The 18,243-nt window shown below is 39.0% G+C and overlaps 1 protein-coding gene across 5 annotated transcripts in view; it reads left to right on the top strand.

The window, feature by feature from the left end:
* Nucleotides 1-18,243, top strand: part of ITPR3 (inositol 1,4,5-trisphosphate receptor type 3) — a 161,484-nt gene that overhangs the window by 65,990 nt on the left and 77,251 nt on the right. For all 5 annotated transcript variants that reach the window (XM_042462366.1, XM_042462364.1, XM_042462363.1 and 2 more), the window contains 4 exons: nt 6,101-6,222; nt 15,953-16,039; nt 16,336-16,494; nt 17,058-17,156. In XM_042462366.1, the coding sequence (XP_042318300.1) occupies nt 6,124-6,222; nt 15,953-16,039; nt 16,336-16,494; nt 17,058-17,156 (444 nt within the window). In that variant the 5' untranslated portion in view covers nt 6,101-6,123. The remainder of the gene's footprint in view (nt 1-6,100; nt 6,223-15,952; nt 16,040-16,335; nt 16,495-17,057; nt 17,157-18,243) is intronic.

Below are 18,243 nucleotides of genomic sequence, written 5' to 3'. Positions count from 1 at the left end.
GAAACCTTGTCTTACAAGGAGAGATTTAGGGAGCTGGGTATGTTTAGCCTGAGGAAGAGAATGTTAAGAGGTGACATGAGACCCATGTTTAAATATTTGAAGGAATGTCACATTGAGGTTGAAGCAAGCTTATCTTCTGAAGTTCCAGAGAATAGGACAAGGAGCAATGGATGTAAACTACAGGAAAAGAGATTCCACCTCAAGATTAGGAAGAACTTCCTGAAAGTAAGAGCTGTTTGACAGTGGAACATGCTTCCCCGGAGGGTGGTGGAGTCTCCTCCTTTGGAGGTTTTTAAACAGAGGCTGGATAGCCATCTGCCAGGGGTGATTTGACTGTGCATTCTGGCATGGCAGGGGGTTGGACTGGATGGCACTTGTGATCTCTTCTGTGATTCTTTTGTAATTTTTTAATATATATATTTAATGATATTTTTAATGTTGTAATTTATCATTTTTTTCTTTGAGTCACCTACTAAACTATGTTGTTGGGTATGTTATCGAGTTTGGATTCATATAAATTTTGGGTGCCAAGTGATCAAAAATCATGACCCCCGACCAAACCCATCGCAGCCGCCATGAGCTGACCACGTAGCCAAAAGTGAGCTGACCACGTAGCCAAACAAGCCTAGCAAGGCATGGCTAAAGCAGAAAAGTAGATTTAAACCTTTAAAACCAGTTCTGGGAGTTGCCATTGTCGCAGGCAACCTGAATGAGGACAAAGGAAATTTGCCTCACCTATTGATGGTATTAAGTACCCGGCCATCTACATAGTAGTCCTCTTCCAAGAGAAGTGGCAGACCCTTTTGTGTATCCATTGTTTAACTTTAGACTTAGTCAATAGATAGCCATCAAGGCCTTTGTTCTGCAGGTAGCCATAGCCTGCAGATATGTTTCGCAGTATAAATAAGACCCAGATTTCGCCCTTCAGTGGGCTTTGTGAGCTACAGTTCCAAACCTCAACTCTGTCGAGCAATCGCTCCAGAGCTCTCTTGGGCACTGCGCTCTGCTGAAATCACCAGGGCAAGCCAAAGCCCACTGTCTCTTTCGGGCCTCTTGCTAGCTAGCCCGCTGGAACTTAGCTCCTAGCCATCGCGGTCACCGCTTGCTTTCTGTTCCCTGCGGCCGTGTTCACCTTCCAACATCCCTCACATCTGTCACTTGGAGAAGACTCTTAAGGTAAATATTTCAATAGTGCCTCTATCTTTTCTCCTTTACCCCCAACTCTTCCCCTCCCTTGCTTTAGCATTGAATGTGTGTGTGCGTGTGTGATCCCTTTTGGTTGTGTGGATTTAATAAATGTTTATATTTTAATTGCAACTCATTGGCATTGGAGTCTCTGTTTCATGGGGTTGGACTAGATGACCTCTGGTATACACATAGGGACCCGATCCGCTGCGTGCGTTGTTAGGACACGCCTCTCGTAAATTTGAGCTAATTAAATTCCCCTGATTTGATAATAATAATAATAAAATTTATTTCTATACCGCTTTTCTGCAGTGATCAAAGCGGTGTACATAGTAACCTATGTTAGGATCCTTCCTAACAGGTAGTAGATTCAAATAAATAAAATAATTCTGAGAGAGAGACTTCCTTCTGCATATATATATATATATATATATATACTCATTTAGACCATGGTATAAGTATGTGTTCATGTGATCCCATTAAAGTTCCTTTTGTGCAGACTGATCCTTGTGGCCTGAATCACTAGCACAGGGAAACTGAGGAGTCCACTGCCAGTTTTGTTTTAAATGTACACATCCTACACTGGAATTTCCTTTTAAGTAGACCCATGGGAACACCACTTAAGTAGGGCTTATATAATTGTCTCATTGCAGAAGATGCAATTTCATATAAATGTTTCAGGCAATTTCTTAAATGAAGCATGTTTTAAAGGATGCATGTTTTAGAAAGCAGAGCTTGGATGGGAAATAAAGTTTGAACTACAGTTACTAGAAGACTCCAGCCAGCATGGCCTCTAGGCATGCTGAACAGGGGATTCTGGATCTTATAATTTTTCTCAAGCTGTACTGAAAAAAAACCACGCACCCTACATTAGCAGCATCCCTTTAAATCCAGCTTATCAAAACATAGTTCAACTAAGAGGTGTCTGGACTTGGCCAGGCTCATGGAAGCTTCTACTCATACCTTGACAGCTCTTGATCCCTCACTTATTGTGGTTTTTGCCTGAGGCTCCTCAGCAAGGCAGGGCCCCATGTTTGAACATGTCAGGAAATATAAGTGTTAAAAAATCCTGTATTTTGTCAGAGGGCCGTAAATGGTTTATGGTTTTTCATTCATTGGGTATCTGTGTGGATGGATTTAACAGGCAGTGTAGCTGTAGTGTGCCATATAATTAGAGCATAAGCACATGATTAATGCATTTCAGAGTCTTCTTCCAGAAGATGCTCAGCATTTACCAGGATCAGCAAGAGTCAGAAAATGTTTTAGTAATGCATTGATAACTTGTTGTATAATTGTATTTGATTTCTGCTGTTACCCGTCTCAATCCTCGGTGGGATACAAATAATAATTATTTGCACTTTGCTTCTGCCCTTCTTTTCAGTTCTCAAGGGATGTTTTAATCAAGTTGTTGAATCTCCAGTGCAGTTGAACCATGCATAACTTGCTTGAAAATGTGCATGTATTCTCTGCATACACATATAAGTCGCCTGTGGTCTTTAAGACAACAACTCCTAGACCATCTTGTCATTGGCCATGGTGCCTGGGACTGATGGGAGTTGCTGTTTAATAGTGCATAGTAAGCTATGATAGTAGGCTATCATGAACCCCACAATTGGTTCACCTTAGGGTGGCCATAACTTGGAAATGATTTGAAGGCACAAAACAAAAAGGAAGGTTATAGTGTACCCAACCTGCCTTAATGATTATGAAAAAGGGAAGGAAAGATCCTGAAGTAAAGGACACGACCTGCCTGCCGCTGTGTTAAAGCATTATTCTGCAACTTCAAGCTCCTTCTTTGGATGTGTCTACACTGCAGAAATTAAGCAATTTGACACCACTTTTACTGCCATTACTGGCTTAATGCTATAGAATTCTGGGATTTGTAGTTTTATGAGATATTTAGCCTTCCCTGTTAGAGAGTTCTGATGGCCCACCAAACTACAAATCCCAGAATTCCATAGCTCTGAGCCAAACTGCTTTATTTCTGCAGTGTGGCAGCAGTCTTCTTCTGCTTTATCATCTCATTTCCTCACCCTAGCTCAGATATGGGCAAAGTGTAGCTTTCTGGAGATTGTAAGGCTACAACACCTATCATTCTTTACTTTACTGTTATGCATGTTAAGTCTTCTAGGACTTGGAATCCAACAGTATCCAAGGGGCCACATGTTTCCCATCCCTGCTCTTGATTTTAATTATGTGGTTTTGGAAGGGGTACATTCTATGTAGATATTTTGAACCCCCCTTTACTATTGTCTTTCCCATGTGTTAGTCAGAGAGAGCAAGGCTATGAACCCACAGCCTGCTTTTAAGTGCTGCAGAAGGGAATAGACAGAAGCAGGTGGTACTGTATGTGTGAAGAAACATAAAATTGTTTCTTTAATCTCCAATAGTGGAGATTAATACAAGAATTAGGGTTCACCAGTTGCACTGGGAAATGTTAAGGGTAGATCTGCCCACCAACGTAAGAGATACAGTACATTATCTATAAGTATATCTATCATATATGTATAGATATATATGTATATTCCAAAAAATAAAATTTGATTTTGCCATTTTATATAAGGAACACCATTTTACTATGCCACTGTATTTAATGGGACTTGAGAATCCATGGATTTTGGTATCTATGGATGAGGGGATCCTGATACCAAACCCCAGCAGATACCAAGGGCCTACTATATTTCTTTTTCTATGCATAGGGATTTGGAGGGTTGGGAACACCTACATGTAATCTCAAGGTGCATGCTACAGAATCTAGGTTTGGCTTTCATAAGGAGCAAAGTCTTGTGAAGGCTGTATTGCAAAGGATGACACAGGCAGACTTTAGTATGTGGTGTGCAAATAGCACAAGCAGCCCTGTGCAATGAGATATGAAAAATGACTCACCTCCAAAACTAGCCAGAAATATATTTTGTACCTCCGTATTCATCATTCTCAGATAAATGACTAGCTGCATGTTTGCCAACTGCATGGGATGAAATCCAAGGGTAGAAATGGGTTTCTTTTTGTGTCTAAAATGTTGAGGCTGCGATTCTAGGAGCAATTAGAGACTTTGAGGGCTTTGAGTTCATCCACCTGGGACTTCCTAGATGTAATTTGCAAACCAATGGAAATTAGCATTGAGCCAAAGTATTTGTCCTAGTGATTTTTTCACATTGCAGGGGAATGGGATAGAAAAGCTCAAGAAGATTGGGTTAATTATGGGTAGAGGTGAATTTTTCTGTTTGGATGTATCTCTAAATTTGAAGTAGCTGAGTTTTTAAAATCATTTTGTCATATATACATGTCTTACCATCACTTCAAGTATTCTGTGTCAAGAACACAGCTGAATGTCTACAATGGCGCAGTGGTTAAATGCCTGGTGGCGCAGTGATTAAATGCCTGTACTGCAGCCATTCACTCAAAACACAAGTTGTGAGTTCAAGACCAGCAAAAGGGCCCAAGCTCGACTCAGGCTTGCATCCTTCCGAGGTCGCTAAAATGAGTACCCAGACTGTTGGGGGCAAATTAGCTTACTTGCTAATTAGCTACTTGCTGCTCTCCGCTATGATTTGGAATAGCGGTATAAATAAAACAATTTTATTAAGTGGTAGCAGTTAAGTGAAAGAAAGCGGGGAGGGATACTCAAGCCAATAGTAATCAAAATAGCCACCAAATTGATGGAGTTGGGGTTAGAGATAGCCTTTTTGCACTTCAGAAATAAGAAGACCTTCTTCAACTGCACAGGGGTCTGTTAAGGGGCAGGATGTGAGGGATGTTCCGGTTCCATAATTCTACTTGTTCCTGGGAGTTCTGATATATTGAGCAAATGAAAGGAAAGGGATATGATATTGCTCCTTATATCCCAAGGGAGATTTTGTTTATATCTTGACTCTGGCCTAGGGCTGGTATCTGTTTCAGTAATGAAGTTCAACAGTGGAAAATTGGAAGAAGACAGCATCTTTGAGCATGTATCTTTTTCTTAGCACCGAGCTTCCTGACATTCCAGTGGGTCATTTTAACTCTTTCCTCCTCACTGCTTCCTTACTCTAATATGCATTTCATACTTTTTTTGTCTGAAAGTCACACATGCCATTTACTTCTAGAAGAACTGATATCCCTTTATGAAAGATGCGTGAGAATCTGTTTTTTTACTATCTGAAAGCAGCAGGACATAGTCACTTAGGGAAAAAACTGCCGTTTCTTCTAACATCTAAATACTGTAGGAGAATTTGTATTCTCACTTCTCTTTTGGGTGCTAAGAGAGTCGCTTTTAAGCTCTACAGAGGTAATGAACTTTCATTGCTCTATGTTTTTTCTTTTCCAAACTGTTCAGATATTCTGTTTGTGATTAATTGGTCACTACAACCACATTAGAAGAGAACAAGACTGAGGCGGGATACAAACCGCCGCTTTGCGGCGTTCCCCCGCTGGCACCATTTGCTCCGCGAGGGAGTCGCAGCATCCAAACCGCGCGGCTCCCGCGCGGAGCAAAAAAGAAGCTCCATTTCGGAGCTTGTTTCTGCGGCGCACGGATGACGTAGCGAAGCGCCAAGGGCGCATTCACTACGTCATTAGCGCCGCGACACGTCTGGATGCTATGCGTCCAGTACGTAAAGATGGCGCCGGCCATGTAGAAGGGCCGGCGCCATCTTGTACGTATTGTATACGTACTAGGGTTAGGGGGTGCGGAAGCACCGCCCCTTCCTAACCCTAGTACGTATACAATACGTACTATATGGCGGTGTGTATCCCGCCTTAATAATAATAAAGATGCCAGCCACAGATGCTGGCGAAACGTCAGGAAGAAACTCTTCTAGAACATGGCTACATAGCCTGAAAAACCCACAAAAAACTAATAATAGTAAACATTACAAAAATGGATGATGTTGTTAACATGGGGCCATTCTAATTCCTTGACCTCTTTCCCTTACAGACTGTCTTTTTAGAGTATGTCCCATGAACCGCTACTCTGCACAGAAGCAATACTGGAAAGCTAAACAAACCAAACAGGACAAGGATAAGATAGCTGATGTGGTGCTGTTGCAGAAACTTCAGGTATGATAAGATCCAAGACCATATTAACCAGAGTTTTTTCCTGATCAAAAACTGGCAAAGCCAAAGGACACTTGCATTTCTTCTTGCTGTAGTTTTTGACTCAGATACACTGTTAAGCTACCATAGTTGGTGAGTTTGTGGTTCAGCCTGTGGGTTCAGGTTGTTATGTGCCTTCAAAATGATTCTTACTTATGGTGACCCTATTATAGGGTCTTCGTGATAAGATTTACTTACAGGAGGTTTGTCTTAAACTGAGAGAGTGTCACTTGCCCATGGCAACAAGTGGCTTTCCATGGCTGAGGAGGGATTTGAACCCTGATCTCCAAAGCCCCAGTCTAACACTCGGACCACTACACCATGCTGGATTTCCTACCAAGATGATATTGGACTATAATTCCCAGAAACCCTCCCCATTGGCCATGCTTGCTTTCTAAACCACTGTCCCAAATGTCTCAGTTCACACCACAAGATGGATGTTGTTTATAAGAATACCTGATGCTTGTTCCTATTCCTGCAATCCCAGATTCTTAACATTTCAGTGATTTAGGTTGCACCTGCCCTGCAGAAATAATGTACTTTGACACTGCTTTAACTGCCATGGGTCAATGCTGTGGAATTCTGGGATTTGTAGTTTTGTGAGATATTTAGGCTTCTCTCTTAGAAAGCTATGGTGGCCCATCAAACTACAAATCCCAGGATTCCATAGCATTAAACCACAGCAGTTAAAAACTGAGTCAAACCGGGTTATTTCTGTAGTTCAGATGTAGCCTTAGAGACATACTTCACTGCTTGAAGGGTTAAAATATTCTTTAAAAAATAATAAAAACTGAGCTGCTCATGTTGCTGAATTCTTGCCTGATACCAGTTTCTGCATGTGTGTAGTATGCTTGTGGAATGTGTGCTGCCCTGCCTATATAAATGGCTCACACTTGCATTTCCTGTATTTTTATTTTATTTTATTTGTGTAGCTGACAATGTGGCCCAGCTGTTCTCTTGGTTCTCTGGATCCTGGCCAGCACCTTTCATATTGTATAATGAGATTAAAATAGTAATTCCACACCATCAACAACTGTGGTTAGTTTACATGGAGGCAAATTAGTAAATTAATGTTGGAAATCCAATGGAAGTGAATGTTTCATGTTAGGGGAGGCATGACATCACTCTGCCTTTTTTAAATACATTTGCATGCTCTTTCTCAGTCATAATAAAAGGAGAAAAAATATTCAAATCCCACCTCCCAGTGAAGACCAGCTGCAGAAAAACCATTTTTAAAAGAGCAGACTTTCTGCTGCTACAACATGCCTGTTTATTCAAAGGCACTTGTATGATTGTATGGTGACAAATGATCACAGTTTTGAAAAGTTAATTTTTGAGATTATAATTACCCAAATCCCCCTAGCCAGCATGGCTACTAGTTACTAGTGTTTAAAACACAACCCTTTTAAACTCTGAAAATGACATAATCTACAATATAAAAAATAAGATAAGATCTACTGTTATTTGTTAAGGAATCTCTTTCTGTCTTTGGCCAGTTTAAGCTGATAACCGTTTTTCAGTCAGAGGAAATAATATTATAAAATAGAAGTTACTCCAAAATAAAGAACAGAAGCCCCCAGCCTGACTCTTTTGCAAAGGAACACTCAAAAACATTCTGGGATTATTCTCCCAAATCTTTGAATTCGACTGATGCCATCACAGCTAGGCCATGCAGTCGGAGAAGTAAGCTTCATTGACTCCAATAGAAATTTATGCATCTTATGAAGTACGTTGCAGTCCACAAGAGCTTATGCCAAATAACACCTGTTAGTCTTTAAGGTGACACAAAACTCTAAATTGTTTTTATGGAATTCAGTGGGATTTGTAGATCTTTGTGAACAGGACTGCAGCTTAAATTCATTTGGTAGCTTGACAGAGGCTCACTTTTTAAAAACCTATGGGGAGAACCTGCTTTCCAGGCCCCTGTTATTGGATATTCAAGAAGTGACAGCAAGATCCTTTTCCATTTCCCGACCTTACCTATTCTTTTCCATGCCTGGCCACTTCTTTTCATCTTTTTAGATGACTGGTAAAACCTTCTTACTTAAGGGAGCCCTCTGAATTGTTTGAGAGTAAGATGGGATGGAGATTGAGGCAAGGTTTGTTAAATTCTTGGTCACTCCCAAATCTCTAATGGTTGTGCTACTATTTGGAAAAGGTTTTTTTTTAATACAGCACCCAGAGTCTCCCAAATCTATGGTAGCTGAGAGATTCTGGGAACTGCAGTCCAAAAAAGTAACTTTTTCAAAATCAGGTGCTATTATAATTTTGTTTTCCTTTTTGTTAATTTTGAAGATGATTAATTGATTGGAGTGTCCAGTGGGCTAGAAATGTGGGATATACATTTGAAAAATGTGTCAGATACAATCCTTTGTCCCCTTCCCTGCATTTTTTGCCCAAAGATGTGGTCTATAGGCTTCACTCTTCTCCTTCCTTGTGACACTGATAAAACAGAAGCCATGGGCTTCTACAGTTCATGTCTCCAGGCTCTACTCCTGACTAAAACTGCTGAAACTGGCATCTGTTACTCACTGATTAGCTTTTCCTTGTTACCAAGGATCTTCCTCCAGCTGCATGTTTCCTAAGAACCATTAAAATACATACTGTACACTGTTTCAGGTGTTGGCAGATGTAGTGAATCAATGGTACCAAGACATTTTAGGGAAATGAGACCATAGTTGGCAAGAAATTTACTTCTGTGCTTGATTTTTAAAAAAAATGTTGAACAGTGTGTTGGGTGCAGTCAATTTAAAATGTGAATTGCTGTTCCTGGAAGCTTCCAGGGCTGCATCTTCACTGCAGATTTTATGTAATTTGACACTGCTTTAACTGCCATTGTGACATATTTACCTTTCTCTCCAGAATCCTAGAATTCCATAGGATGGAGCCATGACAGTTAAAGCAGTGTTAAACTACATTAATTCTGCAGTGTGGTAACAACCCAGATAAAAATTCATCCTTTTTTGGCCATTCTAGAAGTGCCAAAGGCTATGAAGAATAGCCTTGCATGATGTTTATTTGGCCCTAGGGCTGTACTTTACTCACCCCTGCAGTACTGTTAGATACAACAGATCTGCTGTATCCTTAGAAGAAATGATGTCTCAGGCATGTGTTTTGGGTTGAGTGATAATAAAGCAAGTCAGGGCTGTCTTTTTCTTTCTTTTTATGGGAGCAGAGGACTGAGAATACTCTGCACTTAAAAACATAATACAAAAATCTCTCTCAAGATAGCTCACATTCTGTGTCAAGCTGAATTTTCCAGCTTGCATAAATTGTGTGTGTGTGTGAGAGATTTCCCACTAGCACTACATTTTAGACACATTGATTGTGTCAGAATCAGAAAATATAGTGAAGTTACGGGTGTGAAGATCAGGAAATATGAATTCAAACTTAAAGCCTATGCTGACGATTTTGTTATCTTTTTGGAAAACCCAGCTAAATGTATACATAAAGTAATAGACATAATTAAAAATTTTGGTACATCTTCAGGATTTAAAATTAATACACAGAAATCTGTAATTATAACAAAAAATGTATCCTCTGCTGAAGAAAAGGAAATTCAAGAGTGTACGGGCTGTAAAGCTGTGAAAAAGACTAAATATTTAGGTATATGAATCACTAATAGAAACACCGAACTTTTGGAAAACAACTATAAATCCACATGGAAAAAAATCAAGCAAGACCTTATGAAGTGGTCCAAACTAAACTTGTCTTTTTCTGGAAGAATAGCTGCCGTTAAAATGGCAGTACTGACAAAACTCAATTACTTATTCACAAACATCCCCATTATCTCAAACTAAAAATAATAGAGGATTGGAATAAAGAGATAAGGAAGTTTGTATGGGCAGGAAAGAAGCCACGTGTGAAATGGAAAACTCTAATCGACCCAAATTTGAATGGTGGATGTAATTTACCAGACTTTCAGTTATACTATGTAGCTAATAGTTTAATATGGGAAAAGGAGTGGATAAATCTGACAGACGACAAGCTACTTGCTTTGGAGGGCTTCAACATTCGATATGGCTGGCATGCGTACTTATGGTACGAAAAACATAAAATTAATGGAGACTTTGGACACCATTTTGTGCGGAATGCCATCTTAACATCTTCTCTGAAGGTAAAGCAACTTTTTAACAGAAAAATCCCAGGATGGATCTCTCCTCATGAGGCACTCTTTAACAGAACACAAATCTCTAAATGGTTAAGATACGAAGACTTATTAGTTAAAAATTATATGAATGATTATAGTTTGAAAAAAATAGAGGACATAAAGCCTATGGAGGTGCAAAAACATTGGTTCCTATATTATCAACTGGCAAACAGATTCAAATTGGATAAAGAGCTTGAAAACTTCGAAATTGAAAACATGGAAATGGACAATATATTATTAAAATGAAAAAAGAAATTAACGTCTAAACTTTACAAAATTTTGCTACAAAGAATGGTAGAACAAGACTCTATGATTCAATGGCCCAGAAGTCTCGGCAGAATAGTTGATCTAGAAAGCTGGCACAATGCCAGGGGAAAAACATTAAAATTTACAGCCTGTCAAAACCTCCATGAAAATTTCAAAAAATATGGAACTATCTAACTCCAGCAAAGATTGTGAAAATTCATAAAGGAAAGAGTAACTAGTGTTAGAAGTTTCTGAAAGCAAAGGGAACTTGGTTACATATTTGGTGGGAATGCCCAAGGATAAAGAAATGGACCGATTAACAAATATTATTCACGGAAAAGATGAGGTAAAGACTGAAGAGGAATGGGAGGCCGTAAGGACTTTTTGTGGTAAACGCTGGAAAGAGATGTAAAACAATATAGAAAGAAATGTAATTAAATAAAAACAACATAACCATGAGAAGGATAGGAAGAAGTAAATTAAGGAAGAGAAAAAGATATTGGAGTTATCTAGAAACATTACACATACAAGGTAACATTGCAGAGTGCAGTAATAATCGCACAGGATGAATGTTATATGAAGGAAGTGTACCTGTTTATTTATTAATTTTATTTGGAAAATTGAACTATTTGAATGGCTAACTATCTTTGAAGATTTAGTAAGTTTGTTGATTGTAGCGATGTTTTGATATATAATAAATTTAAAAAAACTCTTCTAGAACTGCTTTGAAAGGTTGTACTATATATTCTTTCATGAAGTATCAACTGCAGTTGTACAAAGTACTGTATGCCATTTAAGTAAAAAAACACCAAGTTTGAAAAAAAAAGAGAGAAAGAATATATAGTACAACCTTTCAAAGCAGTGCTCTTGCCCTGATATTCCTCCCCCTTGTGCTGAGGATTGAGGAAGAGAGTCCAGGCCCTGAGAACTGGCAACCCTAATAGAAGGCAAAAAGAGGGAAAAAAAGATGGGAAAGAGAGAAAAGAAGAGGCTCCCTTAAGCCACAAAAAAGATTTTAAATTATGTCCTAATGGTCAGATTTGTTATTCCTCTTGCTCCTGCCCTAGGATCAAACTGGTCAACCATACATGCTTTCTCTGCTGTTTCACTGTCTGCTCCTTCCCATAATTCCTGTAGTCTGGCCAAGCCTAGTAGCCTTTAGGGTTATTTGCTTATTTTTCATAGAGTTCCTTTTTCTGCCTGTATTTCTCCAGCACTCCAGCTCAGTCTTAAATTGTGCATGCTCTGTTTTTATTTCCTTTGCTGCCAGACTGAAAACTCAGTCAAATATTAATCCTGGGTTTTTGGGAGAGATTAGGGTTTAATTAAATAAAGGTGCAGTAGCATTTCTTGAAGCTTTGAATTGCCAGTGAAGCATCCCTAAAGAGGCAAGCTCAGCCAGGATGGATTTATGGTTGAGGCACCACCTACTTGGAAAATCGTTTTATGCCATGGCTTTGAAGAGGCTGACTCATGGCACACCGAAACTCCTTTGCACCAGACACAAGCCCGTTGCTTTTCTTCAAGGCAGCCTTGGAAATCTACCTCCATGACTTCTCTGTTTTTCATTTGATACTAATCTGACCACTAAATTTTGTTATAGTTACATTTTGTTACACATCATCCTTAAGCGAGCTGAGAAGAAGGAAAGAACTTAATGGGCTGAAGTGAAAATGACCTTATACTGAATCCATATGAATGATTTAGTAGGAATGCAATCACTCTGTGGAGACTGCAGTTGGGATGGACGGTTTGTGTACAGATTAGCCACACATGGATCCTGTTTTACTTTTTTTGAGGGAAATGGTAACCTTTTTATTGTTTTCTCAAAATACTAATTTTATCAAAGTGTTTACCCTATGTGATTAGGAGATAAAGATGAAAAAATGAGAAGCTAGTAAACATCAATCTCTCTCCTTGATCCTTTCCTTCACCAGCATATCATGATTCTAAACTTTTAGAATTGCTAGAGTTTGATTTTTGGATCAGGGAGAATAAAACTATCTCTAGTTCTTGTGGCTTTATATTATATCCAGAATCAGAGGCAGTATATATACCTCTCAATACCAGTTACTGGGGAGTATAAGTATGAGCTACTACTACACATGTCCAGTGTTTACACTTCTCACTGGGACAATTATTTGGTTATGCTGTGGAAATAATGTGGAGTTAGATAAGATTTAATGCAGAGCCAGCATGGTGCAGTGGTTTGAGTGTTAGACTGGGACCCTGGAAAAACAGGGTTTGAATTCCTGCTCAACCATAGAACTCTACTTGGTGATCTTGGGCAAGTTGCACTCTCAGCCTCAGAGGAGGGCAATGCAAACTTCCAATGATGAAACTTTGCAGAATAAACATAGTAATAGATTCACCTTAGGGTCACTATAAATCAGAAATAACTTGAAGGCACACAGCAACAAGATTTAGTTTAGAAGGATTCTTCTTATGTTCTCAGGTAAATAATACTAATAGCAGGGCTGGCACTAAAGAAATCTTAACTAATATACACTGCAAATCAAGATATTTACTATGGAGTGAGTCCAACTGGAAGTATGTTCTCATGTCCTAGTAAGCATGCCAGGATTGTGCTGCAGTTCAATCAAATGAACATACGTAGATTTGCATAAGAATAACAACAACATTTTGAAGGGGGAATACCCCCCTTATCTTTAGATGATGAATGCACACATCTGAGTTGCCAGCATCTTTGAAGAGGCAGCTGCCTTTGCCTGAGACAGAAAGTGGGGTTTAGTGGGACACCTCTTCTAAGATATCACTTAGTCTCCTGCCATTTCTATAAGCAGTTGTATAAAGAATAAAAAACACTTTTAAAAAATGCACTGTTGGTGGTGCCTGCTAAATGATGAATTAACAGAAAATGAATCAGTTATGCTGACTAAATGTTGCTATACTAATCAGTATATATATATATATATATATATATATATATATATATATAATCTTAGAGCATTAATTCGTAATTCATTCAAGAACTTAGCATTGCCACAGTAAGCTGCAAAGCCAATGATATGAAAGGAGGCTCATGACCTTTCCCAGCGAAAAAGAATTATTTCTGGGGAAAAAACCAAAGAACCAAACAACTACAGTTTGTAAACACATGTACACATGCACTTAAACATGGATATATATATATATATATATATATATATATATATATATATATATGAAGAGATTGCTGTTGATCCTAGAATCATAGGTTTGGAAGACACCACAAGGGCCATCCAGTCCAACCCTCTGTGATGCAGGAACTCACAAATCACCCTCAACAGATGGCCATCCAGCCTCTGAAGGAGACTACAGCACTCTCTGAGGGAGTGTGTTCCACTCTCAAACAACTCTTACTGTCTGGAAGTCCCTCCTAATTTTGAGATGGAATCCCTTTTCCTTTAGCATGCATCCATTGTTCCATGTCCCATTCTCTGGAGTAGCAGAAAACAAGCTTGCTCCATCTTCAATGTGACATCCCTTCAAATATTTAAACAAGGATATCATATCACCTCTTAACCTTCTCTTCTCCAAGCTAAATATAAAACATTTCCAGGTGCCTCACCATTTTGGTTGCCCTGCTCTGGACATGCTCCAGCTTGTTAACATCCTTTTTGAAATGTGGTGCCCAGAATTGGACACAGTATTCCAGATGAGGCCTGACCAAAGCAGAATAGAGTGGCACTATTACTTCCCTTGATCTAGACACAATGTCTCTGTTGATCTCTGAGGGAAGATTTGTTTTGTTTTGCTGTAACATCAAAAAATGTTAAACCATAGTTGCAGACAGTTTTTGCTGTTTTGCATTGATCAATGATGAGCTACTAAAGCTGACAATGGCCTCATACAGACAGCTGAAACGGCAGTACACTGAATGTATGATAAGGAAGTGGGATTATGGCAGCAGACTGTACTCTAGAGTTTTTGACTTGTTCACAGAGACTGTGGGCATTCAGGTTTTCTGCATGTAGATTTTGTATGTGGGACTAAAGATCTAACATTTTGCATGCACATGTATTCCAGTTCCAGTTTTCTGAAGAGGGCTAATATTTGTGCAGTGAAATAGATCTAAATTTTCTTTTAAGAATATCTTTCTTTTTTAATTTCTGTGCTGCTGTTCCAGATGAGTCTTCCCCAAATGTCTCATATCATATAAAATGAACAGTAATAACTATAATAATTGAAAAAAATGGAATAGGACAGTTGGAAATATTTGCAGCGTCAATAGGTAGATAAGAAAGGAAATATTTTCAGCCAGTTCATACTACATTGCTTAAAGTGAAACAAAAATAATTGGTTGTAATCCATTGGTTTAACACTAAACAGGAAAGAGAAAAGGCCTTGTACAGAAATACAATACATTGCTCTTAAAGATATTTTAATTCCACAAACATAGCATGGGCTTCTCCATGATTACTCTACACATATTGGTAGTTAGCCACACCTCTGATTTCTAGCATCCTCTTTCCCAGCAACCTTCTGATTTTCCTTCCCTAATCATTTCAACACCTTTTACTGACAAATACAGATTTTATGCTAAGAAAAATATATTCTGCTCCCACCCCTCTCTACATGTGAAATTATACCTGATCTATTCCATAGATTTGCTTAATTGTTTTATTTTACTTTAACACAGTATGGGATGGGATGGGATAGATGGATGAAGAAAAATGTGAACTAGGAGAAACAGTGATGGAATTGCATGGCAGGGGCAGAAATTTGGGAAGATTCAGAGTTCCTGATCTTTGTAAGGTTTCAGGCTTTAGAATTTGCTGTCTATCAGTTATTGTTGAAACCCTGATAGCTAGAAAATGGATTTTGGTTTAATAACTACTGTTCTTTGGAATTCTGTTATGTGCTAGAGTTTTGATTTATTGTGGAGCATAGACAGTCACTGATGAACAACCCGGAGCACAGAGAATGCTTGCTACTTTATTTGTTGGTGTATGATGCTTATCAGAATCAGGTTTTCCAGAAGGCCACTTCCATGAAGGGAGTGGGAGATGGTGGACCAAACCCCCATTCTATCCAAATGACCTGCAGATCTCACTGACTAATTGCTACTACCTCTGGTCTCTGGACTCCTTTTGCTTCGAAGTTGAGATCATTCTTCAGTGGGATTGGAGCTGGCCTACTTGTTGATTCATGATCTGTGGAATTTGTAGGCATAGACCTTTATAGATCTTGTGTGGATAGAGACACTGACTCTTCATTCTTTTTTTCTCATTGTTCTGTTGATTTTGTGACTTCATGGTTTGGATTCATTCTTCTATGGCCTGTGCTTTCAAACAGCATGCAGCTCAGATGGAGCAGAAGCAGAATGAAACAGAGAATAAGAAGGTGCATGGGGATGTAGTGAAGTATGGATGTGTCATACAGGTATGGTATATTTTCTTTTTCCTACCTCTGCCCAGTGTTGCTTTTCTGAATCTACATTTTCCCTACAGATATTTGAATTACTGTATATTAAACCCTATGTCTTGGGCCAGAATGTCAGGGATGCCAGTATATCAAGATGTCAGTCCTGTAGCTACATGTCTTTTACCGCCCATCATCCCTTATGTCAACCACAAAATACAAGTACTGTATTAATCAGGACTGGGAGAGAGCTATACCACTACAGTTTAAGTTAAATTAATGTTTTAAAAAATGCACTGTGCTGTTTGGTTTTCCAGCTTCTTCACATGAAAAGTAATAAATACTTGACAGTGAACAAGCGCCTCCCTGCCCTACTGGAGAAGAATGCCATGAGGGTGACGCTCGACGCCACAGGCAATGAAGGCTCCTGGGTCTTCATCCAGCCCTTCTGGAAGCTGAGGAGCAATGGAGATAATGTGAGTGTATGACAAAGAGGTCACTTCTACTGGTAGTGCCACATGGAGATTCTAAGCTTGAAGCCTATTAGAGGAAAGAGTGACTGGGGGCCTTTTCAAAAGTTAAAGCAGCAGAATGCATAACTAGGTGAACTAACCACATGCGTATGTATTTGTGACTTGATGTATACCATTTTAAGTGATCTATGTGTGTCAGTCAGCTATAGATCCCATATAATATTTTTTGGGATAGACAAAAGATACACTTGGTTACATATGGTAAGATGGTTTTCCATATTAGAGATCCTGCATAATACACATGAAAGCATGAATGAAGTCCATCTTCTGAGGCTGGAAGTGTATGTACAATTCAAAGAAGAAATTATAGATATGGCAGAATGTGCAGGCTGCAGTTCTATACTTACTTTGGAGCAAGCCTCCTAGAGCTTGGTGGGATTTATTTTTGAGCAGACATTTATGGGATTTTGCTGCTTGTTCTTCAGCCTCTTAGATCACTTCTTATTTTACTGGATCTTCCCATACTTCATGTCAATGCCTTTAACAGTTATGTGATCCTTTCTCAGGTAGTGGTTGGAGACAAAGTGATCCTGAATCCTGTGAATGCGGGCCAGCCACTCCATGCCAGCAACTATGAACTTACCGATAACCCTGGATGCAAAGAGGTACTAGGGTTTGGGAGAAGAGGAAGGCCCTGAGAAGGGAAGGTCAATCACAGGAGTCTGTTTGGCATCTAGACTACTATCCTGTTGGCCAGTGTGACTATGCCAGTGTAGGTGATAGTGTGGCAGTAGTAGTGAAGTGGTTTCGGACACCATGGCAATATCAGATGTGGGGGGTGGGATAGGAAGTCATATCTGTCTTCACAGTATATTCACTGTAGGCACCCCCAGATTATGGAACAATCTCCCGGAAGAGATCCATTTTATTACCTCCTTGGAGACTTTCAAGATGGCAGTTAAGATGGATCTCTTCCGACGAGCATACCCACTTGAATCTATATGAGATACATGGATCCATCTTTTTGATTAGGATCAAAATATCTTACTTCCACTGTCACTTTTGATAATTTGTTTTTAATTGTTAAACTGTTTAATTGTTAATATGTTTTTATATTTTATTGTTGAAATCTGTAATTGTATACTTATACTAGGTTGTAATCCTGCCTCGATCCACCTGGAAGAGGCGGGAAAATATAAATAAATTTTTTATTATATTTATTTATATCTGTCAAGAAAAAAGAATGGCTGTACTTCCAAGCTTTTAAATCACACTTTTATATAGAGATATTTTGAGTGATTTTAATTCTATAGGTCAGGGATAGGCAATTGTATGGGGACTTATTTTTGTTTAATGTGTACTGTCTGAAATTTGTTGTTAGCTTGAATTCTTACATCAGGAGGGAAGAAGAGAATAAATAAATAAATAAATAAATAAACAAACAAATAAATAAATAAATAAATAAATATTATTGCCTCAATGACCCCCTACAAACCTTCCTGGGTCACATCTGGATGTCATTAAAAAAAAAAAAGACCTGTCAATTCAGATAATTTCTCTTTTTTTTAAGGTTGTGGGGGCTCTGTTGGGGGGTGGCTTGCAAGTGAAAATGTTACATTTGGAAGTGATATTGGGAAGTTTGGGACCATTTTCAGGATTTTTCCCTGGGAGGGTGAAGGAGTTTTCCAGGGGGTGGGTTGTGAACCTTATATGGTCCATTGACTATACTTTCCCCATCAGTATTATAGGTAG

This window comes from Sceloporus undulatus, chromosome 4 (assembly GCF_019175285.1).
Source record: "Sceloporus undulatus isolate JIND9_A2432 ecotype Alabama chromosome 4, SceUnd_v1.1, whole genome shotgun sequence".
Taxonomy (NCBI): Eukaryota; Metazoa; Chordata; class Lepidosauria; order Squamata; family Phrynosomatidae; genus Sceloporus; species Sceloporus undulatus.
This window is presented reverse-complemented; position numbering and strand designations above follow the sequence as displayed.